Source organism: Nicotiana attenuata, unplaced genomic scaffold (assembly GCF_001879085.1).
Source record: "Nicotiana attenuata strain UT unplaced genomic scaffold, NIATTr2, whole genome shotgun sequence".
Taxonomy (NCBI): domain Eukaryota; kingdom Viridiplantae; phylum Streptophyta; class Magnoliopsida; order Solanales; family Solanaceae; genus Nicotiana; species Nicotiana attenuata.
This window is the reverse complement of record NW_017670745.1, coordinates 23,531-49,755: the sequence shown is the minus strand read 5'-3', so window position 1 is coordinate 49,755 and position 26,225 is coordinate 23,531. Positions and strand designations below refer to the sequence as shown.

The 26,225-nt window shown below is 34.5% G+C and overlaps 1 protein-coding gene across 2 annotated transcripts; it reads right to left on the bottom strand.

The window, feature by feature from the left end:
- Nucleotides 1-16,295: 16,295 nt before the first annotated feature.
- On the bottom strand, nt 16,296-25,879 carry LOC109242922 (K(+) efflux antiporter 5). 2 transcript variants are annotated; one of them, XM_019409801.1, is made up of 20 exons: nt 25,464-25,879; nt 24,978-25,021; nt 24,552-24,619; nt 24,375-24,459; nt 24,216-24,277; nt 24,017-24,092; nt 23,845-23,919; nt 22,045-22,116; nt 21,834-21,917; nt 21,693-21,761; nt 21,520-21,597; nt 21,323-21,411; nt 21,126-21,222; nt 19,716-19,769; nt 19,468-19,563; nt 17,997-18,185; nt 17,843-17,920; nt 16,943-16,987; nt 16,757-16,852; nt 16,296-16,635 (listed from the first exon to the last, which is right to left on the bottom strand). In XM_019409801.1, exons 1-20 carry the CDS (start codon nt 25,696-25,698, stop codon nt 16,594-16,596), a joined length of 1,734 nt encoding a protein of 577 aa, XP_019265346.1. In that variant the 5' UTR covers nt 25,699-25,879; the 3' UTR covers nt 16,296-16,593. The 2 variants fall into 2 exon arrangements, with proteins under 2 accessions (XP_019265346.1, XP_019265345.1); XM_019409800.1 differs by having other exon boundaries at nt 17,843-18,185.
- Nucleotides 25,880-26,225: the final 346 nt, after the last annotated feature.

Sequence of the window (26,225 nt, the reverse complement as noted above, 5' to 3'; positions counted from 1 at the left end):
GATCCCAAGTTGCGAGAGCATCGGCCTTGTTGTTTTGATTTGGAGGCACATGTTGTAGGGTCCACTCCTTGAATCGATGTAACGTCACATGTAATTTATCCAGGTATCTCTACTTTCGTTCCTCCCTGACTTTGAACATCCCATTAACTTGGTTCACCACAATGAGGGAGTCGCACTTAGCTTTGATCACCTCTGCTCCCAAGCTTTTGGCTAGTTTGAGACCTGCAATCATGGCCTCATACTCGGCCTCGTTGTTAGTCAATTTTACAGTCCTAATAAACTGTCTAACCACATTACCCGATAGTGGCTTCAACACGATGCCAAGTCCAGATCCCTTTGTGTTCGAGGCACCATTCGTAAAGAGGGTCCAGATTCCCAACGAAGTCCCCGAGTTCAACAACAATTATCTTTCGACCTTGGGTACTAGGGCCGGCGTAAAGTCGGCCACGAAGACTGCCAAAATTTGAGATTTAATGGTGGTCCGGGGTCGATATTCGATATTGTACCCGCTGATTTCCACGGCCCATTAGGCCAGTCGACCCGAGAGTTCGCGTTTATGCATTATGTTCCTCAATGGGTAAGTAGTTACAACACATATAGGGTGGCATTGAAAGTATGGTTTTAGCTTTCTAGAGGCGCTTAGCAAATTGAGAACCATTTTTTCTAGGTGAGGATACCTAGTTTCGGCCTCGCCTAGAGTCCTGCCAACATAATAGATAGAAAATTGCGTACCTTCTTCTTCCCGGACCAGGACTCCACTTACCACCACCTCGGATACTGCCAAGTATAGGTACAACTGTTCTTCTGCCTTCGGAGTGTGAAGCAAAGGTGGGCTCGAGAGATATCGTTTGAGTTCCTCCAAGGCTTGTTGGCAATTCGGAGTCCATGAGAAGTTAGTCTTCTTCTTCAATAGTGAGAAGAACCGATGGCTCTTGTTAGAGGATCTCAAGATGACGACCTAAGGCAACTATGGGACTGGTTACCTTTGGACGGCTTTGACGTTGTCCACAATAGTGATGTCTTCGATGGCCTTGATCATACCGGGTTAATCTCGATCCCCCGATTGGATACCATGAATCCAAAAAATTTCTCGGACCTGACTCCGAACGCGCATTTCTCCAGGTTCAGCTTCATATTGTACTTCTTTAATATGTCAAAGGTTTCCTGCAAATGTTTTAAATTGTCCTCTGCTAGCAGGCGTTGGTAAGTGGCATCGACATTTTTAGTCTGAATGGCATTACGTTATAACAGTAGGTACCGTACTTAGTGATGAGGGACGTTTTGTCCTGATAGCCCGGGTCCATCCAAATTATCTTGTACTTGGGATAGGCATCGAGAAAATTGAGGATCTTGTGGCCAGTCGTCGCATCGATCATGCGATCGATGTTGGGCAAAGGGAAAGAGTCCTTTTTTGACGCGGATAGAACTTTGGGTCTAAGCTCAGCTTGTGAGTGGTTATTTTCAGGGGGATCCCTGTAATATCAAGGTGGGACCAAGAGAAATAATCTACGTTAGCTATAAGGAATTTAATAAAAAAAAATTGAGCTCGGGACTTAACCCTGTGCCCAGGTATACCGTTCGATCGGGTAAATGCTCTATCAATGTGACCTGTGCCCAGGTATACCGTTCGATCGGGTAAATGCTCTATCAATGTGACCTGTTCCAGTTCTTCAACCATTGATTTGGTGGAGTCAGAGTCAACGGGAGCTATAAAGGATCTGGGAACCCCATAGTCATCGTCTTCATCGGCCCTTGCTTCTTCGATTGGGTCGGGGCCGGCATTGGTAATTGCTATTTGGCTTAATTCTTAGTGACCGAATCCGGACCTTTTGTCGTTGTAAGTGCGGATATCGAAATGACCTCTTCAACCGCGAATATTTCCTTTGTGGTTGGTTGTTCTTCGTAGATTATTTTAATCCCTCCTGGCGTTGAGAATTTAAACACTTGGCACAGGGTCGGGGGTACTGCCCTCATGTTGTGGATCCATGGCCTCCCAAACAGAGCGTTGTATCTCATATCTCCATCGATTACATAGAACTCGCTTCTGGATGGTCCCAATGGCGTTCATCGATAATGTTGTCTCCTCTTTAGTGGTTTCCCATGTCATGTTGAATCCGTTTAGGACTCGGACTACAGGCACGATTTGATCTTGTAGATCGAGATGTTCCACAACCCTCGATCTGATGATGTTGGCCGAGCTACCTGGATCAATTAACACACGCTTAACTCGACATTTCTTTATGAGTACAGATTTACTAGTCCATCGTTGTGGGGCTGCACGATCCCTTTTGCGTCTTCGTTGTTGAAAGACAAACTTCCTTCTGGCACGTAATCCCGAGTTCATTTTTCCCTTGTGATAAATACTTTGGTGCGTTTTAACATTGGCCCCTGGGGAATGTCGACCCCACCGATAATCATGTTAATGACATGGTAGGTTCTTCCAGCTCGATCTATTTATTAGCATCTCTGTTCCTAAAAGGATTCTTGGCTCGATCGCTTAGGAATTCTCGTAGATGTCCGTTGTTGAATAGCCGGGCTACTTCCTCTCTTAATTGTCAGCAATCCTCTGTTGTGTGGTTGTGAGTGCAATGATATTTGCACATTATATTAGGATCTCTTTGGTCCGGCTCGGACTGTGGAGGTCGAGGCCATTTGGTGGCTTTTATGTGCCCGATGACGGATACGATGGCAGTGGCATCGACATTAAAGTTGTACTATGAAAGCCTTGGCGCTTCCTTAGGCCCGAGGGGCCTGTCAAAACTGTTTTTCCTCATGAGTCCCCGGTTTTTCTGACCTCGATCCCTCCTCCTTTCAGTTCTCACGGGGCTTTGCCCAGATTTGTTACCTCTTCGGTCCCCGTTGTATGGTTGATAACGACCCCTGCTTGATCTCGATTCATGATCAATGTCTCTCTTGACTCTATCGACGGCTCTGACGGGATAAACAGACTCGGAAGGGGCCCCAAGTTGATCATCTTCAACCCTGATTTTTGATTGATACCGGTTATGTGCGTCGGCCCAAGTAACGGCCGGATATTCTACTAGATTTTGTTTCAACTACTATGAAGCCAACGAGCTTCGGACATTGAATCCCTAAGTAAAGGCTTGAATGGCCCAATCGTCCGCTACCAAAGGTAGGTCCATTCATTCCATTTGAAACCGGGACACGAATTCTCCGAGCATCTCTATTTTACTTTTAAAAGTTCTGACTTCCTGGTCTCGACCTTGATAGCCCCGACGTGTACTTTCACGAAGGAATCTGCAAGCATAAAAAACGAGTCAATAGAATTAGAGGTGGGTTGTGATACCATATCATAGCTCCCTTTCACAGAGTTTCGCCGAACTTTTTCAACATGATAGAATCAATCTCGTCATCTTCCAAGTCATTCCCATTGATGGCACATGTGTAGGAGGTCACATGCTCATTTGGATCAGTCGTTCCGTAGTACTAAGGAATATCGGGCATGCAGAACTTCTTAGGGATAGGCTTCAGAGCTGCTCTTAGAGGGAAAGGTTTTCGAACAAACTTCTTGGAATCTAGGCCTTTTAATATCGGTGGTGCTCCTAGTATTTGATTTACCCTAGAACTATAGGTTTCCACTTTTTTGTCGTTGGCCTTGATTTTCTTTTCTCCGGATTCGACCCATTTTGTCAATTCCTCGAGCATTTTTATGATCTCGGGTTTAGTCGATTCATTTTAATTCGGCCTCTCCGTGACGGATTTATTTCTGCGGGTGACTTCCTGGGACAGCTCGGGCTCAATCCTGCTCGGGGCGCGGCTTTGGTTCTGGAGTTGGGATATTGCTGCTTGTTGAGCCTGTAACATTTCGAAGATCACCCCCAAGTTGATCCCATCATTTTGTGTAATCGATCGGACCTCTCTGCGGATGTTGTTCTCAGGATCGGTAGGCAAATTTGCATTGATGGCCACATGCGAGCTAGCATTGATCGAGTCTGCAAATGGAACTCCGTTAAGGTTGATGGGGGGCACCTCGTTACTGAGTGCTACATTATTATTCTCGCCATGGTGGCCGAATTCAGCACACAGGCAGCTTGAGAGTTCGACGTTTCAAACCTTTACCTGAAATCAATGATACTTCAAAGAACAAGTGTAAAATAGGATGTGTTATAGATGTTTGAATCAAATAGCCACTATTATCCTTAGCCCCACAGTGGGCGCCAAACTGTTTACCCTCAAAATCGGGTAACAATTGAATTTGTAAGTGGTTTTAAGGACACGCGAATTAACTTGAAACAAAGCTATAAATTGGATTAGATTGAACAAGTAAAGATAAAGTTAAATTCAAACCACACAAATAGGACAGTTTCTGCCTTGGTGAGATGTTCACCCTCGATCTGGGCTCACTATAGCCAGCACTGATGAACAAGAGGAGAAACTAAATAACAGAGAAAATGATAATATATTGCTTTGGAATGCGCGATACAATCGTGTCTCATCAATTATCATACCCCCTTTATATAGTAGGGGAGTCCTACCTTAGGTACAATTCTATAAAAGGTAAAAAAATCTTTTGATTAACTGATTGACGTCTCCTTATCGATACGTGCCGAGATCCCCGCCGTGATATTCGTCCGGTCACGGATATTTCGACCTTTCGTTGGCTATGCTTGATTGTCTGATAACGTTCCTCGAACTTGTTCAAGGTCAAGACCAATTCGGAACTATGACCCCGATATTCTCGGGGGCAGGCGTCATGCCCCCAGATTCCGACTCGACGAGGCTTTCACCTCAATGTCGGCCCCTTGTCATCACTTCTCGAGTTTGGCTTATCTTGTCGGAGGTCGGGGTGCACCATGAGCTCGATTTTACCCGTATATAAAACCTTTGTTTAAACTTAATTGCCATGAGCGACGTCCAAATTCCAGAAGCACAACAACTACTTGCTCTCAACCCTTGATTAGTACTAGCTTTAGGTACGCGCTTTGCGCGTTTACCACGTATTAAAAAATTTAACTTTAGAAAAATTATATTAATATGATTAAACTTTTTATACCTGACGTGCAGTTGTTAAGAGTCATTAATTAGAAAGTACTTTAGATTATGTAATGTTGATTAACGAGTATAATAATTATAAATATTAAAATAATTTATATTTATAGCATTTAATATAATATTTTACATTTTGGTACATAAATTTATAGTATCAATCTTTGATTAAAGGTTAATGACATACTATTTTATAACCGGACAATTAAACATAAATTTTAACCAAAAGAATCTCTAGTTTTTATTTTTTACTAATATAATTAAATAATATAAAATTAATTCGTTTTAATTTTAACCGATCATATATTTATAATTAAGAATAAAAAATTGAAGGAGTGCCAATTGACACAAATTAATTTCACTTTTATTTTTATTTCTACAAAGAAAATTAAATTATATAAATTTAATTGATAATAATTTTGTCAAAGAATAATTCAAACCTACAACAAGTAATAGTTACGTTTTTATTTATTCTCTGTGAAATTTTTTCATTTTGGCATTACTTTTCTTTTATAAAATATTATATTACATAATTAAAATAAGGAAATGATCTAATGTAGAAGATTTAATTGAAATATGAAATAAATTTCCGAGCAGAATGTATGTGTTTGCTTTATTTCTTAAAGTAGTTTGAGATTGGTATCCGTAACTTTCAAAGTATTGCGATTCAAATAAATTTTGAGATTAAATCCAACACTATATAATTTTTGTGGTGTTTTCTTTTAGATCCAACTTAATCATGCTTTTATTTGGTTTTATAATTATATAAATCTGAGTTTTTCCTTTTTTATCTAGTTTCAATTTGTAAAAGAAATATTATATGAATGAATAGACTTATCAGAAAGTCCAATATATTCTAGTTTGGACAGAAGTGCTAGTATTTTACCTATGAACCACTCATTTAAATATTGAACCAAATAAACAATCATTCATACATATTATCTAATTGAATGTAACATAAACTTGAATATTTAAATATTGCTCATAAAAGATGCTCTAATATTACCACCATATTGATAATATAATGTTTTCACGTATACTTTACATTTTTATGTCGACATGTTACACAATTCATGTTTGGAAATTATTTGTATTAGTTATAATTTTAATTGCTTTAAAAGTACTAAAAATTAGGACTTCTTAAATATAGTAGTATTTTAAATAAGGAAGGATAAATATGCAAAATTTTAGACGATTATAAGATCTTAAATAAATTAGGTAAATAATCTAATGACTATTTTATCCAATATGAACTCTATTTTAAAAGGGTAAAAAAATTAAAAAATATTTCGCTAAGGGCCTTCATACTTTTAATATAGTACTAGCTTTAGGGTACGCGCGTTGCGCGTGTACCCTGTCTCGGCGAGTACAAGCTTTTAAAAAATACATTGAAATGTGTTAAGTTATAAAATAAAATTTTTAAAAAATGCAAGTTTTCGAAAAACTATGACTGTTGATCCTATTTAGCTAATTAATAAAGGAAGCCCCATAAATTTCCTTAGCCATCTTAGTCAATCTATTTAAAATTTATTTAGTTTTATAATTGCATTACTTCAATTTCAGAAGTCATCGTATGCACATAACCCTTGAATATTTAAGAGCTTTTGTGTTGTTTTTTTCTTCTTCTTCTTATTGGAAAAGGCATATTTTTAAGGCAATACCCCCATGCATCGCACCTTAGAGTTTATGGTCACTCTCTATTCTAGAAGGCATAAACACTTAAAAATTGTTAGTTAATAACAGAAGCGGTCTTCTTTTTTTTTTCCGTGAGCATAATGCACATTGTTCGAATATAAAATATACTTTAGAAAATGTTTTCAACAAATTAGTAAAGAAAAGCTAAGTAGAATCCAAATTATAACTTAAATCATGCTTATTTTTCCTGAATGAAAAAATAACAAAGAAATATAAAAGCTACAAAATATCTACAAAAAATATATGGTTCAATAGTTATGCATCCAACCTCAAGATTATCAAGCATTTTCTGACTTCTACAAGTCTTTAGCCAAAAAGAAGGGCAAACAATACTCAGTGAAGAAGCAACACTAATTTTTAGTTAAATAATCTCTTGTAAAAATTATTATCTTGCTTTTATTTCTACAATAATTTTTATTGTACTCTTTGATTTTAACTATAGATACATCACTATGCAGGAGCTGAATTAAATCTCTTTCCTTAAATAATATAGTTCCTTCTAACTTTTTAAATGTCTATGATATATTACCAAAGTATATATTCCTCCAATAAATTATTGTAGAAATAATAGCACAAATAATTTTTCTCTGTTATAAATACAATTATATTTATGGTGAATGTCTATATTTAGAGAGATTCTAGGGTTCATTGCTTGGTGGCTAAGCCACCCTCTCCCTATAAATAGAGGGTTCTATTCTATTGTAATTCATCCCAAATCAATAAGAATTCTCTCTCTCTACTTTTCTCTGCAATATTCTTCTTCTTTTATTGTTTATAACACGTTATCAGCACGAGACTCTAACCAATTGAGTAGAAGCTTTGGGATTGAGCATAATGATTGTCAATTATTCCATGAACTTCCTTCATGATTAAATTCTGGATTTAAGGTAAGTATTTTACCGTATTTTTCTCTTTTATTCTATACTTTGATTTTAAATACAAGCAAAGACAACAAAGTTTGATTATAACTCTAATGGAGTTTGTAAGAAATTATAACCACCTGAAGTGGTAAAATTTCTATGCCTCGCCATGATCAAATTCATGTATGATTGTGGGCAAAGAATTGAAAACCCGTCCCATTGAATTTGCTCCATTCTCATTCCCTTAAGAGAATGTGATAGCAGTATGTGATAAGTCTGAAAGAAGACAAAATTATTACTATGAATGTATCAATGGATATGGACGTGGCAATAGACGAAATTATAATCGTCATCATTTGTGGTAATGAGAACAATAAGGATTCTCAAAATAATCTTTCACTCTGTGAAAAATATTTGTCATCGATTTGACATGAGATTTTGTAAAGCACATATAGATGATTATGGTCCATTCATGATGTGAATGTGACAACATCTGATTTATGAATACATATTCATTCTTCAAAGAATATGAACGTGCTAGTGGTAGTGAATATACCGCACTCACCTCTAAAAGGAGGTTTGAGATGATATAAGAAAATAATGTCATTATTATGGCATGAATGGTCATTGGTCACGTACCTATTGTACGCCAAAATATTTTGGCATTGTGATTGTTAAAAGACAACGGTAATGCAAGAAACAGATCTTGCATATAATTTTGACCATAACCATAATGGTATAACTTTCTCTTTAAAAGAGATATTCACCATATGGGTGTTGATGAATATGTGGTACTACAAAATTAATTGAGAACTCTGCAAGAGCCAATTATACTATTTTGGAGAAACACAATTAATTACCAATAAGGTATTGTGTTGTAGTAAGTCTCAAAGAAACTTATTCAGTTTCCAAAGTATACGCGAAAGCGGTTGATTATATTGAGACTATAAATAAAGGAAAGATTTAATATCTTCTATTACTACAACTTGTAGCGGGGTAATATGTATGTGAAAAGCTACCCGCTTTATTCTCCAATTTGTACTACATAAACAAAAGAATACCACAATGAAGTGGATATTTATTGATATAAAAACCCATATCATAATAAACTTGGAGTTTATTCATAATTGCACACATCATGGTGTAAACCTGAAGTTTATCAATATTGATAATTTATCCAGTTGGCATAATTGGTTTAGCCATGTTAATTCAAGTATGATGTGCAAAAATAAAAGAGAATTCACATGGGTAAATATTAAAGAACTAGAAAGTTCTTTACGAATTCTCTTACATTGCTTGTTCTCATTAATTAATAGACCAATTAAAATTGGGATTGAATCCCATGAATGCTGGAAATATCAAAGGTGAATATGGGCCCATTCACCTGCCATGTATACCACATAAGATGCATCTATGAGATGGTTACATGTGCGATTATTATTAACCCGCAACATGGTGTTTGCGAGGTAACTTGCTCAATAATTTAATTTAGAGCATAATTTCCAGATTTTTTATTCAAGATAGTTCATCTTGATAAGTTGGTTTACATCACAGTTGGTTTAGCAAAATGATTTATTGAGTGCCTCCACTTAATAGCTAAACTATTGCTTATGAGAACAAAGTTATCTATATCAGTTTGATATACGTTATATACGAAAGTATATTATTTTCTCCCCTCACAAGTGGTTCAGGGTCAGGAACCAAATAATTCCATCTTATTATTATTGATGTGCGGTGTATATTTTGATTAACACCATAACGCACAAAGATGGGTTCTCAAAGTTGAGGAAACAAGTTAGTTTTTCTAACATGAGGGGGAGACATGATAAACAGTTGAGAAAAAGTTACGTGGAATGAATTATCACTTGTACATCTAGATCCTCGAATAAGATAATATGAACTTGAAGTTCATAAAAGGATAATTCATTTGCAATATATTGCAAAGCATGCCAGACGCATTTGCTGACCCAAAGAAAATAACTATATTCTCATTGCAAATGCTCCTATTAAGTCCTAGAAGGACAAAGTCTATGATACGCTTGAAGCGTATAGACAAGTCGGTTTCAAATAAACTTCTTGATAAAGAAGATGAGCAAATGATCTAAATGATCATAATAAAGGAGGCAAGTGATCTAGAAGATCACATGACATAACACTTCATAAAATCTCATGAGAGATTCAGGTACCTGAATATATGAATGAAGAGATCTCTATGTTATGTCTTTATGAAAAATAAGGAGGTTGGAACCGATATAAAATGTTTGTCGACGACATCTATAATAGCGTTAAATATATATGAGGATCTTAAGTCTAGAGAAACAATTCAAATAGAATTGGTTTCATATGAAAGACATGTAGTTTTGGACATGTAGTTCAAACACTTGAAAGTATAAAGTCAATGGTATGTGCAATCAGTTTTCGATATCTTATATGTCTAGCATGACATGAAAACTTGATATGCATCTAAAGTCTATTATATGGCTTATATGACTTAACAATCCCTGAAGGATTTAAATTGCTTAAAGCATATAGAATTCATGGTCATGAAGTACTACATCCTCAGTGCAATTTGTGCACAAATGTATCTTGCTATAACTATATGCATGATAATATGATAGCAAGAGTTTTCACCTCTATGTGAAGATATTGAACTGACGATTCCAACAAGATCATATGAAGACAATTCATCTCTATCAAGAATGATGATTTCAAGGTGCAATATATTCATTCAAGTTAATATGCCTGATTTGTTCACCAAATCTCTACCAAAGATCTTTTGAAGATGATGCACAAGATTGGAATGCAAATGCACAAGGATGTGAATTGATGCTCTCATCAGGGGGAGTTAATACGCGTTGTACTCTTTTTCCCTTACAAGGTTTTGTCCCACTGGGTTTTCCTTGCAAGGTTTTTAACGAGGCAACCAAAAGGCGTATTTTTAGATATGTGTACTCTTTTTCCTTCTCTAGAATTTTTTTCCCACTGGGTTTTATTTTAGTTAAGGTTTTAACGAGGCACATTATCTGTTGAATAGACATTCAAGGGGGGGGGGTGTTATAAATACAATTATATTTATGGTGAATGTCTATATTTAGAGAGATTCTAGGGTTCATTGCTTGGTGGCTAAGCCACCCTCTCCCTATAAATAGAGGGTTCTATTCTATTGTAATTCATCCCAAATCAATAAGAATTCTCTCTCTCTACTTTTCTCTGCAATATTCTTCTTCTTTTATTGTTTATAACATTCTCCATTATTTAGAGATTCTGGAAAAACAAGATAGCAATATCTAGGAAAAAACATAAAAATAACCAATTGGAGAATTGTACTTGAAGAACGTCGCCGCAACAAAAGAATATAGAGAAATTAACTACAATTATACATATAAAGTCCATAATTAAAATTAAATTTATAAATCAGAAACCTAAATAGATGCAGAATCATATCTGCAAATTACAATTCCCAATGGTACCAATAAACGAAATGAAACTGCAAAATAGATTGGAATCACGTAAATTTAACTTGCAAGTCCTTATCTTGACCTTAGGTGCCACTTTAGCATTGTGAAGCCACTGAAAAACCTGTCGTTTACATCCACAAGCAAGTAAAAGAAGCAGATCAATTGAAAAAAAAATCTCATAAGTTGGATAACAAAAATCTATATCAATACTTAAAAGTATTAATTAATGAATGAATGAGTTACGCAGAAACAGATTTTCTTTATATAACTCGTTTCTACTTTGTTAGATAATTATTAGGAGTAGGAGATTTGACTTGAGTCAAAATCAATCAATTTCCTTGTATAAAACTTAGAAGTATTACTTAATTAATGAATATAAGGAAATAATAATAAAGCTTTTATGATTTAAAGATACAATGTATGTGCAAATTAGGACTCGTACATAGTTAAAATAGGAAAATGTTTAGTAGCCTAGTCTTAGTTAATTTTAAACTCTTAAATAAATATTAGAAAAATAATTGAATTACTATTTTGTCTAGTATAGAATTTATTTTTAAAGGGTAAAAAAGGCGAACGACATTTCGCTAAGGGCCTTTGTGCTTTTAATATAGTACTAGTATCTATGAACGTGCGCTGTACGTTAATAATGACACATAATGATTTAAATATTTATTTATATGAAGGAACAAAAAAATTTAATTAGTGAGTGAATTTTATGAATAATAATGCAACAATCATCTAAATGCCAAAAAATATTATTACATTAGCATAATACATGAATTTAAAAGAAAATGACATCATCAAAATTTACATAAATGATCAATTTTGTTATGTTAGTTAGATAATTATGTATTATATTAAAGTATTTAATGTGATGTTATCTTAACGAACACTTCTTTAATTTGTGGATAAAATTTTTTTGTGTATGTTTCCTCCTAATGCTTTGGTTGCTCTGCCTTAACCAAAACTCTTGTTGTCGATCTTGATATCCCTCTTGAAAGTGCAACATACAGTTGTTCTTGCAAGAAAACATATTGCGGCAAATGTAGTCCAATATTTAGGATGTTGTCCTTGTGCTTTATTTATTGTAATTATATTTGGAAAGCATAAACATACTAAAAATTATTTTCACACAAATTTAAAAGGATATTCCTTAGTTTCGGAAGACGAAAGTTGAATTCAGGGATAAGAATATACTCATAAGCACGTTGACCAATATCATAATTTTTGCATGTATGACGTTATTGTGAAAACTTCTATATACCATCTATGCTATTACATAAGCTATTCGACGTATCTAAGTTTTTCAGTAGCATGGCATGCATATTTTTCTTCAAAATTAACCTATATACACTGGAAGATCAATTTTAACTTAGTCTATTATATATACTGTGACACTAACATATGTAAGAAATAATAAACTTGACAACAAACATGTATAGTAGAAGGCCATCTGGTATTAAAGTATTTAAGTATTTTTCTTGGTAATAATTATTGGTATCATTTTCTCCTGATTCAAAAACAGAAAAACATTTTGTTTTTACCATAAAATTTTGCAATCAACCTTTTATTTAGTTGATCAACATATTTTGCTAGCTAAGATATCTTTTTAATTCTATCATGCGATTTGCATAAATTACATTTTAATCTAATGATAGAAATATTTCTTTTATTAAATGCACCATTACCATTGGATTGATATCCAAATGTTCAGGATGAACCAAATCATCTTTTATTAGATGCTCTTCTTCGTTTCCGACAAGAAGCAAGAAGTCACTGAATACTGGATCTGTTCTTACTTTATATTTCTTGTCAGTTGAATCTTTTTCATTTGAGGCCAAAAGTATACCTTTGACAAGCTAGCTTTTACAGTCTCTGCTTTTGTCGATTTTGGAACTACCGGTAGTACTTGACAGAAATCACCTCCAAAACCATTAGTTTTCCACCAAACGGTTTATTAATATCCAATATATCTCTAGAACAACGGGCAATATTTCGATTGTTTGACACTTAGGCATAGGTGATTCATCCCGTATTATCAATTTTGTTTTCCTTATAAATTTAGGACAATTGCTCTACTTTGATATATTTTATGATGGTTATTTAAGTTTTTTGAAGATGGATATCAAATCTAAAGTGGGTGGCCTCACAATAAAATCGTTGTTGGTACACCACTTGCTACTATTGTTAATAGTGTCATGCCTCTTGATATGATATTTGCAAGTAATTCATGACCTAGAAATATTATTTTGATTCTGCCGAAGGCATCTACAAAGAATAATCCCGTTCTACCAGAGTCGACTCTTTATAATATAGTCTTGAAAGTTTGTTCTTGATTAGGATTTGGCTTTNTATAGCTTTATATATATATATAAGCTATATTCGATATAATATTAGCTAATGCACTGATACTTAGTGCATAGTATAGTATAGTATATGTTAGTATGTGTATATATATAACACACACACTTCGTGCTAACACTATATATATATACTTACATTATACTATACACTAAGTATCAGTGCCTTAGCTAATATTATATCGAGTATAGCTTATATAATATATATACTTACACTATACTATAAACTAAGTATCTGAACCAGAAGAGCAAAAAGCTAATAAAATTCTGAAAAATGTTCACGAGGCCACAAAGCAATTGATTTATTAGTATTCAGTAACCTTTATTTATATCTTAATTAAATTGGAGTTTTCCCTTACCTATATTAAATTATTAATTATGTAAAAGAAAAACACATTGGAAAAGCTTATTCCTTTCCAGGCGAGAAGATTATGCTTTTACCAATATTCAAACTAACCCTCCCTTCCCATTGGTCCATTCAAAATGACATGGATTGCTTATACTGAATCCTGCACCGTAGATTATATCAAAATCCAAGGGTCCTCATTACCAATCCGAAAACCAAAAATTCCACTATAAATACAACAAACAAGCAAAATACACCCATCCAAAAGTGTAGAACTTCCGCAACATAGAGATTTCGGTTGTCATTTTTGATATATTTTATTTTTAGCACTAGATGAGGGGTACTTATTATATCTGCTTTTTGTCATATTAGATTATTAATATCCTTATGCAATTAATTAAGGAGGGCGTTTATTATGAAGAAAATATTGTCCAAAATTCTTCTTTCAGTTTTTGCAAAAATGTTTCTGAAAAAACTGAAATTTTAGAATTTTAGTCTAACCATCAGAAAATTTTATTTGAATTATTTTAGATGAAAGAATTTTTAGTTAAAAAAAATATATGATTTCTGTTTTTTTTAATGTAATTTGATAAAACGGCCAAATAATATTTTCTTTCATCTCAATAAAAGTTGATGCAATAAAAAAAACAATGTTTGGAAAAAAATTAAATTCTTGAATTTAGTGACCAACTTTGGTCGCTAATTTTTTAAAAAAATTAGTAAAAGAGCGACCAACCTTGGTCTCTATTTTCCAGATTTTAAAATATAATATTTGAATTAGAGATCAAAGTTGGTCGCTTTTTTATGATTAATAATAAATAAATAAAAAACGTATTTTACATTTAGAGACCAACTTTGGTCGCAAAAATTATATTATTAAAATAAAAAAGCGACCAAAGTTGGGTCGCTATAGTCTTTATCCGAATATTTGGTCATTTTACCTTAGCGACCAACTTTGGTCCCTAAACTAAAGGGACCAGCAATACAGCGACCAGGCATGTTTGGTCGCTTTTTGGTCGCTTTTAGGCCTATAAGCGACCAACTTTGGTCGCTTTTTGTGGTCACTTTTTACCGGATTTCTAATAGTGATTACCAATTTTGTATTGTTAAGTTAATGTTAGTTGTAGTACGACTGGAGTTTATTTACTTTCAATTTATCCACAAAATTGAATAAATTAGAGTACCGCAATCTCTTACTCTTCCAACCAGATATCAATTGAACATTTTGTTCGTAACATCTCTATTATAATATTTAATTTTCTTTTTAATGTGTGTATTATGGATTTGGACAATATAATACATTCTCAAATTAAATTAGTAATAGGACATTATAATACGTTTTAAAATTAAATTACTAATAGGAATTTTTAAGAAGTATATCCTAAAAGTAATAAGATTACATGACTAAAGATATTTACTTGTTTAATTTTACATGAATTAGACATCCCGAAAGTAATTATACTAATAGGATTCTTAAAGGTAATCACATAGGATTCCTAACGTGTAGTATTATGTCCTAAAACTAATAGGATTATAAGGTTAATATCTAATTCCAGTTATGTCCTTTTATTATGAGTTATTATGCTTAATATTATAAGGTTATTTTTGTAAGCCGACATTGTATTCATGCTTTTATAATAATATAGATACATAGATAGATAAAAGAACACTTTGGTCAAGAGAGAGAGAGAAGAGCTATTCAGTACTAAATTGAGTTTGGTCTTCAAGAGCTGATTTAATGGTATTCTCAATTTAATCACCTCTACATGGTCCTTATATATTCTCCTAATAAACCGCCAACAACAAAAGAAAAGATTAGATCCTTGCTCGGCTATTTGTGCTTCTTCAACTCAAACGACATTGAAATTGTAATATTACGAGTTTGCGTTAACAGTTCTTGCGTTCTATTGCGAACTTGAAATGCGATATAATGAGAACAACAAAGAGTGCTCGGACCATTTCTACACCCATGGGCCATGCCATGGGAAGCTTAAGTCCCAAAACTGAATACCTCAAGTTTTTAAGAAGTGGGAAACTACGTGACGAAAACAAGCACATAGGCTTCGGCCCTATGAAAATCCATTACTGTTGCTAGAGTAGTACCAACAACTCGTATTACTAAATTAAATAGGGCTTTGAGAAAAGATTTTAGAGAACCAACGGTGCTTGTTTTTTCACTTATTATTTAGTCGTATCTGAATATTTCTCAACTAGTTTATCTGCGTGGGACGTATATGCTTTTTCTCTTTTTCAACTGGAAATGGCATAAAGACAAGATATGGTGTCTCGAAAAGCATTCTTGGCCCCTATCGGCAGTTCTAAGGGTCGTTCTTTAGTAGGTTATATCACGTAGGTTTTCTAAGATTAGATAGAAGCGTCACCCTAGATTTGATCCTTTATTTTATTCCGTAGTGTCTTTCTTTGTCCTTTTGATTTGGCTTATTTGGAGGAGGAAATACTAATCCCTCTATTTCTTAAGCATATACGAGACTCGAGTAATAAGTTATATTGCAAGGAATTGGAAAATGCTCCTAAATTGAAGCAATCCAAATTTTCCGAGTCCAAAGGATAGAAAACTGGACGGCAGATAATTTCTTTGGCATTCCCTGCAAATGTCAAGGTATATCTCGTTTTTTCAGATCAAGCTACAATTTTGTGAGACAAAAAAGTGGGAATATGTACAGCATCCGAATGCAGAAGAATATTTATGTACAAAACAAATTTGACTTTATATAACTTCTGCATCCTTGATGAGTTCAGGCTGAGTAATGCACATCGAATTTACTGCCCGCCAAAACTGGGTATTTTACAATTCTCTGCCATCTAGCCATTCCTTTTGATACTACTGGATATGATAACAGCAAATGTTACAATACTCTATTGTGTGCTTCGATCATTGAAACTTTCTCCTGCAAAAGAAAATTCATCTCATCTACAATTAGCATCAACCTGGAAAATAAAACAGCATTTTCGGCCACCATGCAATAAAGTTTGTGTCAATTAGTCCATGATCCAAGTAAGAAAAACTACCTCATCCGGCGCGATATTTTCCACAGGAAACCAGTGCATAAGAACTCCCAGGTGCATGATAGCAGGTATCAACTTGAACAAGACTGGAGTTGTAACCTGCACAAAATTATCAATCATAAACATCAAATAAGAAACAAATAGCATCGGAAGTATATCCTCAAGCAATTTGAAGATTTAGAAGCTCACAAGACTTAGAGCAGTTGTTCCGAGCAGAAGAAGATACATCTTTCCCTGTATATGTAAAAGAAACTTAGCTGAATTCAATAGAAGTGATAAAGTGAAATTTGAGTGGAATAAATGAAGTACTTGGTGAAATTAGATAATATGGCACAAAGTATCAGTTAAAGCAACCTAATCAAGGTCAAGGAGCCTGCAAGATAAAAATGAATTCAAGAGACTTGTTTCTTAATGAAAAACAAACAGAGTTTCTTTAGGGCCTTTTTTCTTTCTTTTTTTGTAAAAATAAGTAGGAGGTCTTCTAAATTTTCTTGAAAGCTAATCTTCAATGGGAAAAATGTTAATTGTGGCATTACGTGGAACAGTTACACTAATAACATCTAGACAGCCTGGAAAATTAGCTCAGGAAAAAAAAAAGACAAGTGTCTCCTTTTTTTTTAAAATTATAGGTTGATCAAGAAACTAAACTGCCGACTGGAGAGTTGTATATATCTACTGTTTACAAAACACAATGACTGACATATTAAAACCTTATAATTCAACTAGGGCAAATTTAAATTACATTATACGTACATGTAAAACACACTTCATGCAGAATTGTGATTGAAAACGAAATTAGAGAACCACTTGGTGACCTTTAACCTTGTATCTGTATATAAATTCAAATTGTGCCATCTAACCTACTTTAAAACAACATAAACACTGGAGCTCATAATCTATCTCCACAAAAGCAAGTGCAATTCCTTTATTTTCTATAAACCTAAGACATTAAGTGGAAGAGCATGGGGAGATCAGTGTTGCGCTTTGAATGCAAAAAACTTTTTGCCTCCTAAAAGGTATTATGAAGAGGAAGGTCCAAAACTATAAGAAACATAACAAGAGAAAAAAAGATCAGTAGGATGAGATCACCTGAACAATATGCAGGTTTGAGGCACGACTCAAGAGCACAAATGCAAATTCTCCAATTTGTGCAAGCAAAAGCCCAACCTGTAAAGTCATTCAAACTCATAAAAGATAAGGCAATATAATTTTTGTCTAACAAGTGTTTAGATGGATGACTTACAATAACTGATGTCCTAATGTTATATCCAAAAACCTTTGTAATCATGGTGGCTACAGTAGTCTTAAAAACTATAACCAAGATAACTGATGCTAGCAAGATATCCACATGTGTCCATAGGAACTGTACATGTATCAGCATTCCGATACTAGCGAGAAAGAGAGCTGCAAAGAGATTACGAATTGGTTCCACCTACAAGTAATATTAAGACACTTAACAATCGCAAAGCATAGTTGGGAAAATTAAGCTGCTTCCAAGTATGCAATCTGTCATTATTGTACAGCAAAAATGGTAAGTAAAAAGCTATTTCTGATGTTTTCTTTTTCCATATATCCAACAATGAAAAAGAAATACAGCTACTGATGAATTGTAAACTTTCTTACTAAGTAATGAGGGACCTACTCAAGACATTACTGGAAAAACAAGACGGAAGAAGGATAGAATGATGAAAGAGAAGGGAAGTATATCCTTTAGAGATTAGAAATTTTCTAAAATCAGTGGAAAAAATATAAATAGAAGAAGATGACCAAATCAGAAATCATTGTGTTAAAAGATGTTGTAAGATGCCAGAATGTTCAGAAAAAATGAGAAAACTCGTAGCAACATCTACATACATAAGATTGGTGAGTTGAAATAGAAAAATGAACTTTGAAGTAAGGATGCCTCATAGATTTGTTCATGGTCTAGTAGGGGTGTGCATTCGATTTATCGATTCGATTTTGACCCTTATCGATAATTACTTATCGATTATCAATTTGTACATATGCTTATCGTTATCGTTTCAATAAGGTTTCGATTTTTTCGATTTCGATTTATCGATTTTTGGGGCTTATCGATTCGGTTATCGATTACACCAATAAGAAAATTTGCAGGATTCCACGGAAAGTATATCGCTATAAACACGCCTAACTAATATGGACCAAAAGAAGCTAAAATAAGACGAACACCGTTTATAACATAAAAATTGTGTCAACAAGCACATGCAATGAAACTAAAGTAAGGGATCAAATGTATGCCACCAACACTCCAACGGTATAAAAAAAAAATACATCATCACGGCTAATTCTATTTTCCATTAATTTGAACTTCATTCCCTTGAGCTTTAAATATGATCATTCCTTAAATGTGGTAGATGAAATAATAGGGTTAGGGACTTAGGGTAAAGGAAAGGGTATTATAGAATAAGGGTAAAAAAAAAAAATATTAAAAAAAAATTAATTTTTTTTTTTTTTGTATTTCTTATCGGTTTATCGATAAACCGATAACCGAAGAGGACAAAATCGAAATCGAAATCGATAACTCGATAAGGAAAATTTCGAAATCGAAATCGAAATCGATAAATCGATAAACCGATAACAAATAATCGATTCGATTTATCGATAAACCGATTCGAATGCACACCCCTATGGTCTACATTCTATTTTATGTCTTAATGAAAGCATGAGCAAAGAAACATCCTATCATAAATCAATACCTGGTCCAAGGTATGTTGTGCAAAGTCTGTTGTGGATATCATAACCCCGGCTACGAATGAACCCAGCTCAAGACTGAGTCCCAGCTTATCACTGCACTGAAGAATCAAAAGAAATATCTTCAGTATTCTCTGGCACTGCTTACTAGCTAGTCACTAATTCTTCAGAATGCATTTACAAAATATATATATATATATATATATATATCCCCATTTTTGGTAAAGAATATTAGGACAGCGTTCCAACTAACCCAAGCAGATAATAAGCAGAATGCCACCACCGCAAGCTGATACAATTCATTGGTCTGAAAATGACAAGGAATTCAGAAAGCAAACAACGTGAAAAGGAAAAATGGCATAAAGCATGAAGCTCAGAAGTGTATAAAAACACATGCAGTAGAGCTGATTCATATAAATTATTTATTGTCAGCATCATATCCTGGCATCAACTGACAAAAGCTGTAGTTTCAAACAATTATGGCCGGTTTGATACTACAGAGTCACCTAAGAAAAGAGTCATGATTCCAAGATTTCATTCCAAGAGTCATCATATCCTGGCATCAACTGACAAGCTGTAGTTTCGAACAATTATGGCCGGTTTGATACTACCGAATGGTCGATTTCATTCCAGTCCCCGATTGTAATGGTCGATTCCAAGGGAATCATGATTCAGGTTTAATTCCATTCTGCCAAAAGCTCATCTTTTTTGTTCCTTAGATTAGGAAAATCATCATTGCATTATTCAGTTAAATTAGGTGGATTCTGACATCAGTTAAGTTGGTAAATCAAGATCAGAACAGTGGTCTTCCACTCTGACGTTCAATGAAGAAAATACAACCTAAAGAAAGAATTTCATTCTGCCCGATCTCATTACAGTTAACCGAAAACGTCTGACAGTTAAAGGAGCAGCTAAAGAATAATATAAACTGCTAAAATCAGCAGCCCTAATGTTAGATAAATGGCCTTCTGTACTAATTCGGTTGGCTGATGATGATCAAGTTGGTAATGATAAAAGCAAATGGAGCTTATAATGATTTACTCTGCTGAAACTTCCCCTTATCGATGCACTTTTACAGTTTACTTGATACAAACTCTTTTTCCGCCTACCCATCAGATCCAATTTACATCTTCAAACATTATAAGTAATAGAAAATCCTACAAAGTTGTATTACACTATAGCTTTTGTCTTCACAAGGCCTGTGACAAGTTACCTTACATATAGAACTACTCCCTTTATCCCAGAAAAAACTTGACCCGCCGTCAATTTGGTTAGTCCCAAATATTTGACCTATTTGCTTAACTACAAGTTTACCATTCCACTGTAATTGAAACTAATACAGATCTGTACTTTAGACACGGTGTGACATCTTTCCGTCCAGCTATTGTAGCTTTCATACTTCAAACTATTAGTTAAACCTTTCTCTACAAGATAAAATAATCTATTTGAACATTCTTTTCTTAATCTCATCACTAGTCAAAGTTGATCAAGTTTTTCAGGACAGACGCACTTTAAGAAACATATATTTACAGTCAGTTGTAATAAACCACTCAAACTTTCTCCATTGCTCTCCATGCAAGTTAAAGGGACCAACTATTATTGGATAGGGAGAAAGAATGCGGAGCAAAGAATAAATGAAAATATGATTGTGAGAGGTACTCACTTGAGAGGATAACCGTATCATTAACTTCAGAAAACGGGGAACAAATGACCAAGTTACAATTGATGCAACACTGAGGTACATGGACAAGATGAGCAGCCTAGACAGAGCAAACAGTACATTTAGTCTTTGCCCTAAGCCTCAAATTGCTGCCAACTCAAACAAAAAACGTAGAAAGAAGCACTCCCATAAGTGCTTACAGTTTTCCCATAGAGATTATTCCATGCAAAAGCCCACTGTTACCTCCAAGAACAGGAAGCAAAGCAAACAATAAACCAACAGCGCAGTCCTGGGGATAAATAAATAAAAAAGGACCAACCTTCTTGTAATATGTAGATATGAATAAATGAAATGACCAATAAACATGTTTCGATGTCTGGTAATACACAGATTTTACCTGAAAAATCAGTGTTCCAATCGTCACTTGACCATGAAGAGCATTGTTGCTGTTTTTCTCAACTAGAAATTTCACCACCTGTTTATTTAAGATGGTTAAAGTACATCATTAATGAGACTTACCTTATTTCAGGACAAGGATAAACTGATAAGAATCATGGTTTTATATTATACCACTGCTGTTGATGACATTGACAGGAAGCAACCAACAAACACTCCCTCTGACAAGTTTGCACCACATAACTGCAGACCAATACAGAATGCATAATTAAGCATCAGTAATTGAAGAAGCAAAATTCAGTTCCAGAGCCATACCATTGCAGTTGCGCCACACAGAAACATAAGGATAACAATTTGAAGCAGCCCTCCTAGAACAGCAACAGGACCGACAACTTTTAGCTGCATGATAGTATGTTAGGAGACTGCCCCAAGTAAGGAAAGATATATGCTGAAATACCGAGATATTTTCTCAAATTAGTTCTAACAGTTGTATGGAAAAAGCATCACATAGAATGATATAAAGCACCTTTGTCAAGGAAAACTCCAGACCTAAAGCGAATAGAAGGAAGACAACTCCAAACTGAGCAACGGTCTCAACCTGCAATACAATCAACATTGAAACAGATGAGCTTAGGATAGCCCACACAATTACATCATAATTCAATGAGTTCTCAGTCAAGAATATGTTAGTAACTTCAGAGACTTGTAAAGAAAAGGACATAACAACAAAAGAATACACATCTCACAATCCATGCCAAATACATTAGTCTTTTGAAGTCAAAAGCACTGCAGCATTTTGCTTGAAACGTGCTTAGCCAGATGTAGACATATAATGTTCCATTTCAGACCAATCTTAGATGCTCTTCTGTTAGAGATATGAATGACAGACACCAACACAATCAACCAGACAACCTTTTATCCAATATAACATAACCAGGTAACAAAAATTCAGTCTTGTATGCATAAGAAATACTAATAGAAAGACCAATAATTTACACCAACTATGAAAGCATGCAATAACTCCATTCTAGACAACCCTTTGGACATCTATTTATCCTACTTCCCACGAACTCCAAAAATCAAAAAGAATATCTGAAAACCTTTCCATTTTTTGCACCTCAGGTTCTGCTATTTTTGCAGTACGTGAAATAATGCACTTCATCAGGAACAACTACTCACGATCGACAGAACGAACATGATTCAATGTTTGCAGAAATCTTGTTGCATAAGCTTATTAGAATAGTATCATGTAAACTAGATGAATACAAGGATAATTTCTCCAAGTTGTACGGCTATTTTTAACTAACAAGATGAATTGCTCGATACTCACTAAGATTTGGAAAAACTACTTCAAGTCAAATCTGAAGTTTAAGATACCTAAATATGCACCTGTGTAATATAGATTACTAGACACCCTAACTCGTAAATGCTAGGATATCATATGTGATTCTTAGTCTCTCAGAAAATCTAGATAGGAAGTCAAACACTCAATCAGAAAACTCTTCCACCAAAATGATTTTCCAAACCCAAACATGATTTTGAAAACATTCATGTCTTTTCATTTGAATCAAGTTCATTGGTCTCTTTCTCTCATTTGGAGGATCTGGGTATCTGTGCAAGTCTGGAATATGAAAATCTGAAATGTTTGCTAAACAACGAGCAAATTATGAAGCAGTCAAAATCTTAGAACAACAAGGAAACTAGTACCATCTGGAGAAATACAAAGGTTTCCTGAAATAGCAGGGACACTAGCTTGCTTGTAACAGCAGATGGAGACAAAAATGAAGACGCATGTCTACAATTTACAAACCTAAAAAGAGAAGTTCAGTATACTAAAACTGATATGGAAATCTCTGTTCTATATTTGAATGATATCAACCTTGGGAATGTAGGAGTAGATGAATGAACGTCACTCAAGAATATAAAGTGATCAACCATGCATGAGCCAGTTACAAAGAGCATTTGCTTGTTAATTGAAGTGTTAAGCACTCAAGCAGCCAGGATTGCATACTAACTGGCAGCCAACAATGGTATCACATACGACAAGAAATGAGAATTGGCTTTAACAACAAACCTCTAAGCATCCCAAAGAAAACGCACAAACAAAAAGAAAGCATCTCTCTTCATCAAATAAAGAAACTGAAGGAAACAAAATTCGTTCTGTTTTTCCGCTTCACACTCATGTACTCTATCTTTTTGTCCGTTAATATTTTTAGTGTCCATATGGACAAGAGTACCAAATTACAAAATTGCATTGTTGCTACATCTATGGTCATGACAAACAAGCAGATATGATTGCTCCTCATAAGCCGTGTGGATTAATTACCTGTACCATTTCACTGATGAACTTCAAACCCCCTGGTCCAATTAATGAGCCAGCAAGAAGATAACCAACAATAACCTAACACAGGAAATCATGATTAAACATGTTTAGTACTAGGGTTTAATTGATATTTAGATTTATAAGCACAGAAGATCATAATCGACCAAGGACAAACCGGTTGTCCTAAACAAGAAAAGATGATTCCACCAATGGCAGCAGAGACTATAACCACCACCAAGTCTGAGATAAGTCTGCAGAAACACATTTTAGCAAAAACTAAATGTCACTAGCTGTGAAAACTAAATAAAGATGAAAATCCCCAAATATCTATGTTTCATCAACGATATTGCCAGAAGAAAAGGATTAACATCAACCTCACATCAACTTGAAGCACTGGATATTTTGATTTCTTATTTGACATGACAAACACATTGTCCTGCCATCAAGCAAAACAGTATAAAAAGAGCTAGTTAAGCATACATTACAGATATTGACCAATGTTTCCTATACCAATTCAAGCATAGATTTTTTACCTTTTTGTCAATCAATGTAGTTACATCATCAGAACCTTCATTTTCAAGGGAAAAAACATCTTGTAATTTGAATGATCTAGTATCACTGCAAAAAGGACAAATAATTGAATAACTTCAGCAGAGTTCATCCAAAGCCAGGAGCCATGTAATTTATTTAGTTAAAACTTCTTTGCTTACTTTGTCTGTTGTGTCTCATTCTTCTTGATCTTCTCATGGGTAATTTTGGCCACAGTCTCCAACACTCCCTATTAGAAAGAAAGGTAAACTTTTCATAAAAAGAGCAAAGAACCACCGGCCGGAACCAAAAGTAAATTGTACTAGTGTCACATTGCGACAAAGTATGTCATAATGTTGGGCCTGTTGGCAGTCTGATTAGGAGATAAACTTTAAAACATAGGACGTTGAAGTTTGAATGGATATGCATGTCTTCAAATTTGACACACTTTGGGCAAATAAAATACGGATATTGCTCTAACCGCTAAATAAGCATTTCTTGTATTGCCTAAGCTTCAACAAATAATCTTCCACTGATCTTAAGATCAGAGATAACAATTAACATGATCAAAAAGCAAATCAGTGACAAGTATTAGTTGCTTAGCTTACTTTCTCATCAGCCACTGTACTGTTAAAGCTGCTCCCATCCGAACCTAATCAAGTGACAAAAGCAACATGATTAATCAAATATTTCATCACACAAACTGCAATTCATTTTCCTTTAGTTCACCATTTTGCAGAGGTTGTTTATCAATAATCGAGCATAAGACATTAATGCATCATCAAAAGGTGTATAATATATCATTATATGCTATCAATTACCATAACCTCCATCAACCAGGCACAAAAATGGTACCATTAAGAATATTTTTAAATGTACCTTCTTTAGCCACTTAAGCTATAGAAAATTCTAATTACTGAAAGTAAATTTGTCATGAACATACTGAAAAACAGCATCAATTTGTATTCTATTTTCAATACCACACGAAAATAAATCAACTTGAAACCAGTGATTTTTAAAAATAAAAAAAAAACTAATTCTGAAGAAAAGAAAAAAAGGTAAAAAAAATAAAGAGAAAAATGGAGAAACCTTACCTTCAGGTTGATCGTTCTCAGAAAATTCTTTCTCGAGAACGCGATCAAACATTTTGGCAATAGTGCCGTCGTTAGAGTCGGGAGCGGAAGAATTAACTAAATTACCGTAAAACCTTTCCCTAATCTCCTTCTCAGATCTAGCCGCTGAGGCCGTCATCCTGCCACAATAAGCAACCGACAGGAAGAGGAATATCCAGGCTCGAAGCTTCTCTCTTCTCACCAAAACCCTCTCCATTTGCACACTTCGCCGGAAAATAGAGAGAGAAATTAGGAGGAGATTGAGAGGAAGAAGAAGAAGAAGAAGAAGAAGAAGAAAGGGGAAATGGAGACGCAAAAGGGTTTGTTATTCAACTTTCAGTTCCTTAGATCGAAGGCAAAAATTGAAAAGAAGTTAGAGAATAGTCTCGGTGGGTCTGTTATTTTTTTCCTGGGCGGGATCCAAGCCTGACCAATTTATAAAGTTGGAATTTTTACATTCCTATCCCACTTATGAAACCTTTTTACCCTACATGTTTAAGGTTTCACTTAATTACATTTAGCATATCAAATTACCATTTATATACCATATCTAATTAAGGTTATAATTAATATGATATTTTATACTCCTTAAATTAAACACTTCCGTTATTTGACAGTACTAAGTACTAATCCTCACTTTCTCTCTCCTAACCCCTCGTCCCCGTACCCCTCCACGTTCTTTGTTTTAGGGAAGAAGTTGAGTTGAATCTTTGAGATGACAAACAGAGGAGAGAATGAAACGGG

What these genes read in the sequence shown, in the direction of transcription:
- LOC109242922 (XM_019409800.1), bottom strand. Translation starts at nt 25,698, where the DNA reads ATGGAGAGGGTTTTGGTGAGAAGAGAGAAGCTTCGAGCCTGGATATTC. An exon ending in TGATACGGTTATCCTCTCAA is followed by an intron (nt 19,770 to 21,125) that starts GTGAGTACCTCT and finishes TGTCATTTTCAG; the next exon opens with ACCAATGAATTGTATCAGCT. An exon ending in CAAACCTGCATATTGTTCAG is followed by an intron (nt 16,988 to 17,842) that starts GTGATCTCATCC and finishes TTACATATACAG; the next exon opens with GGAAAGATGTATCTTCTTCT.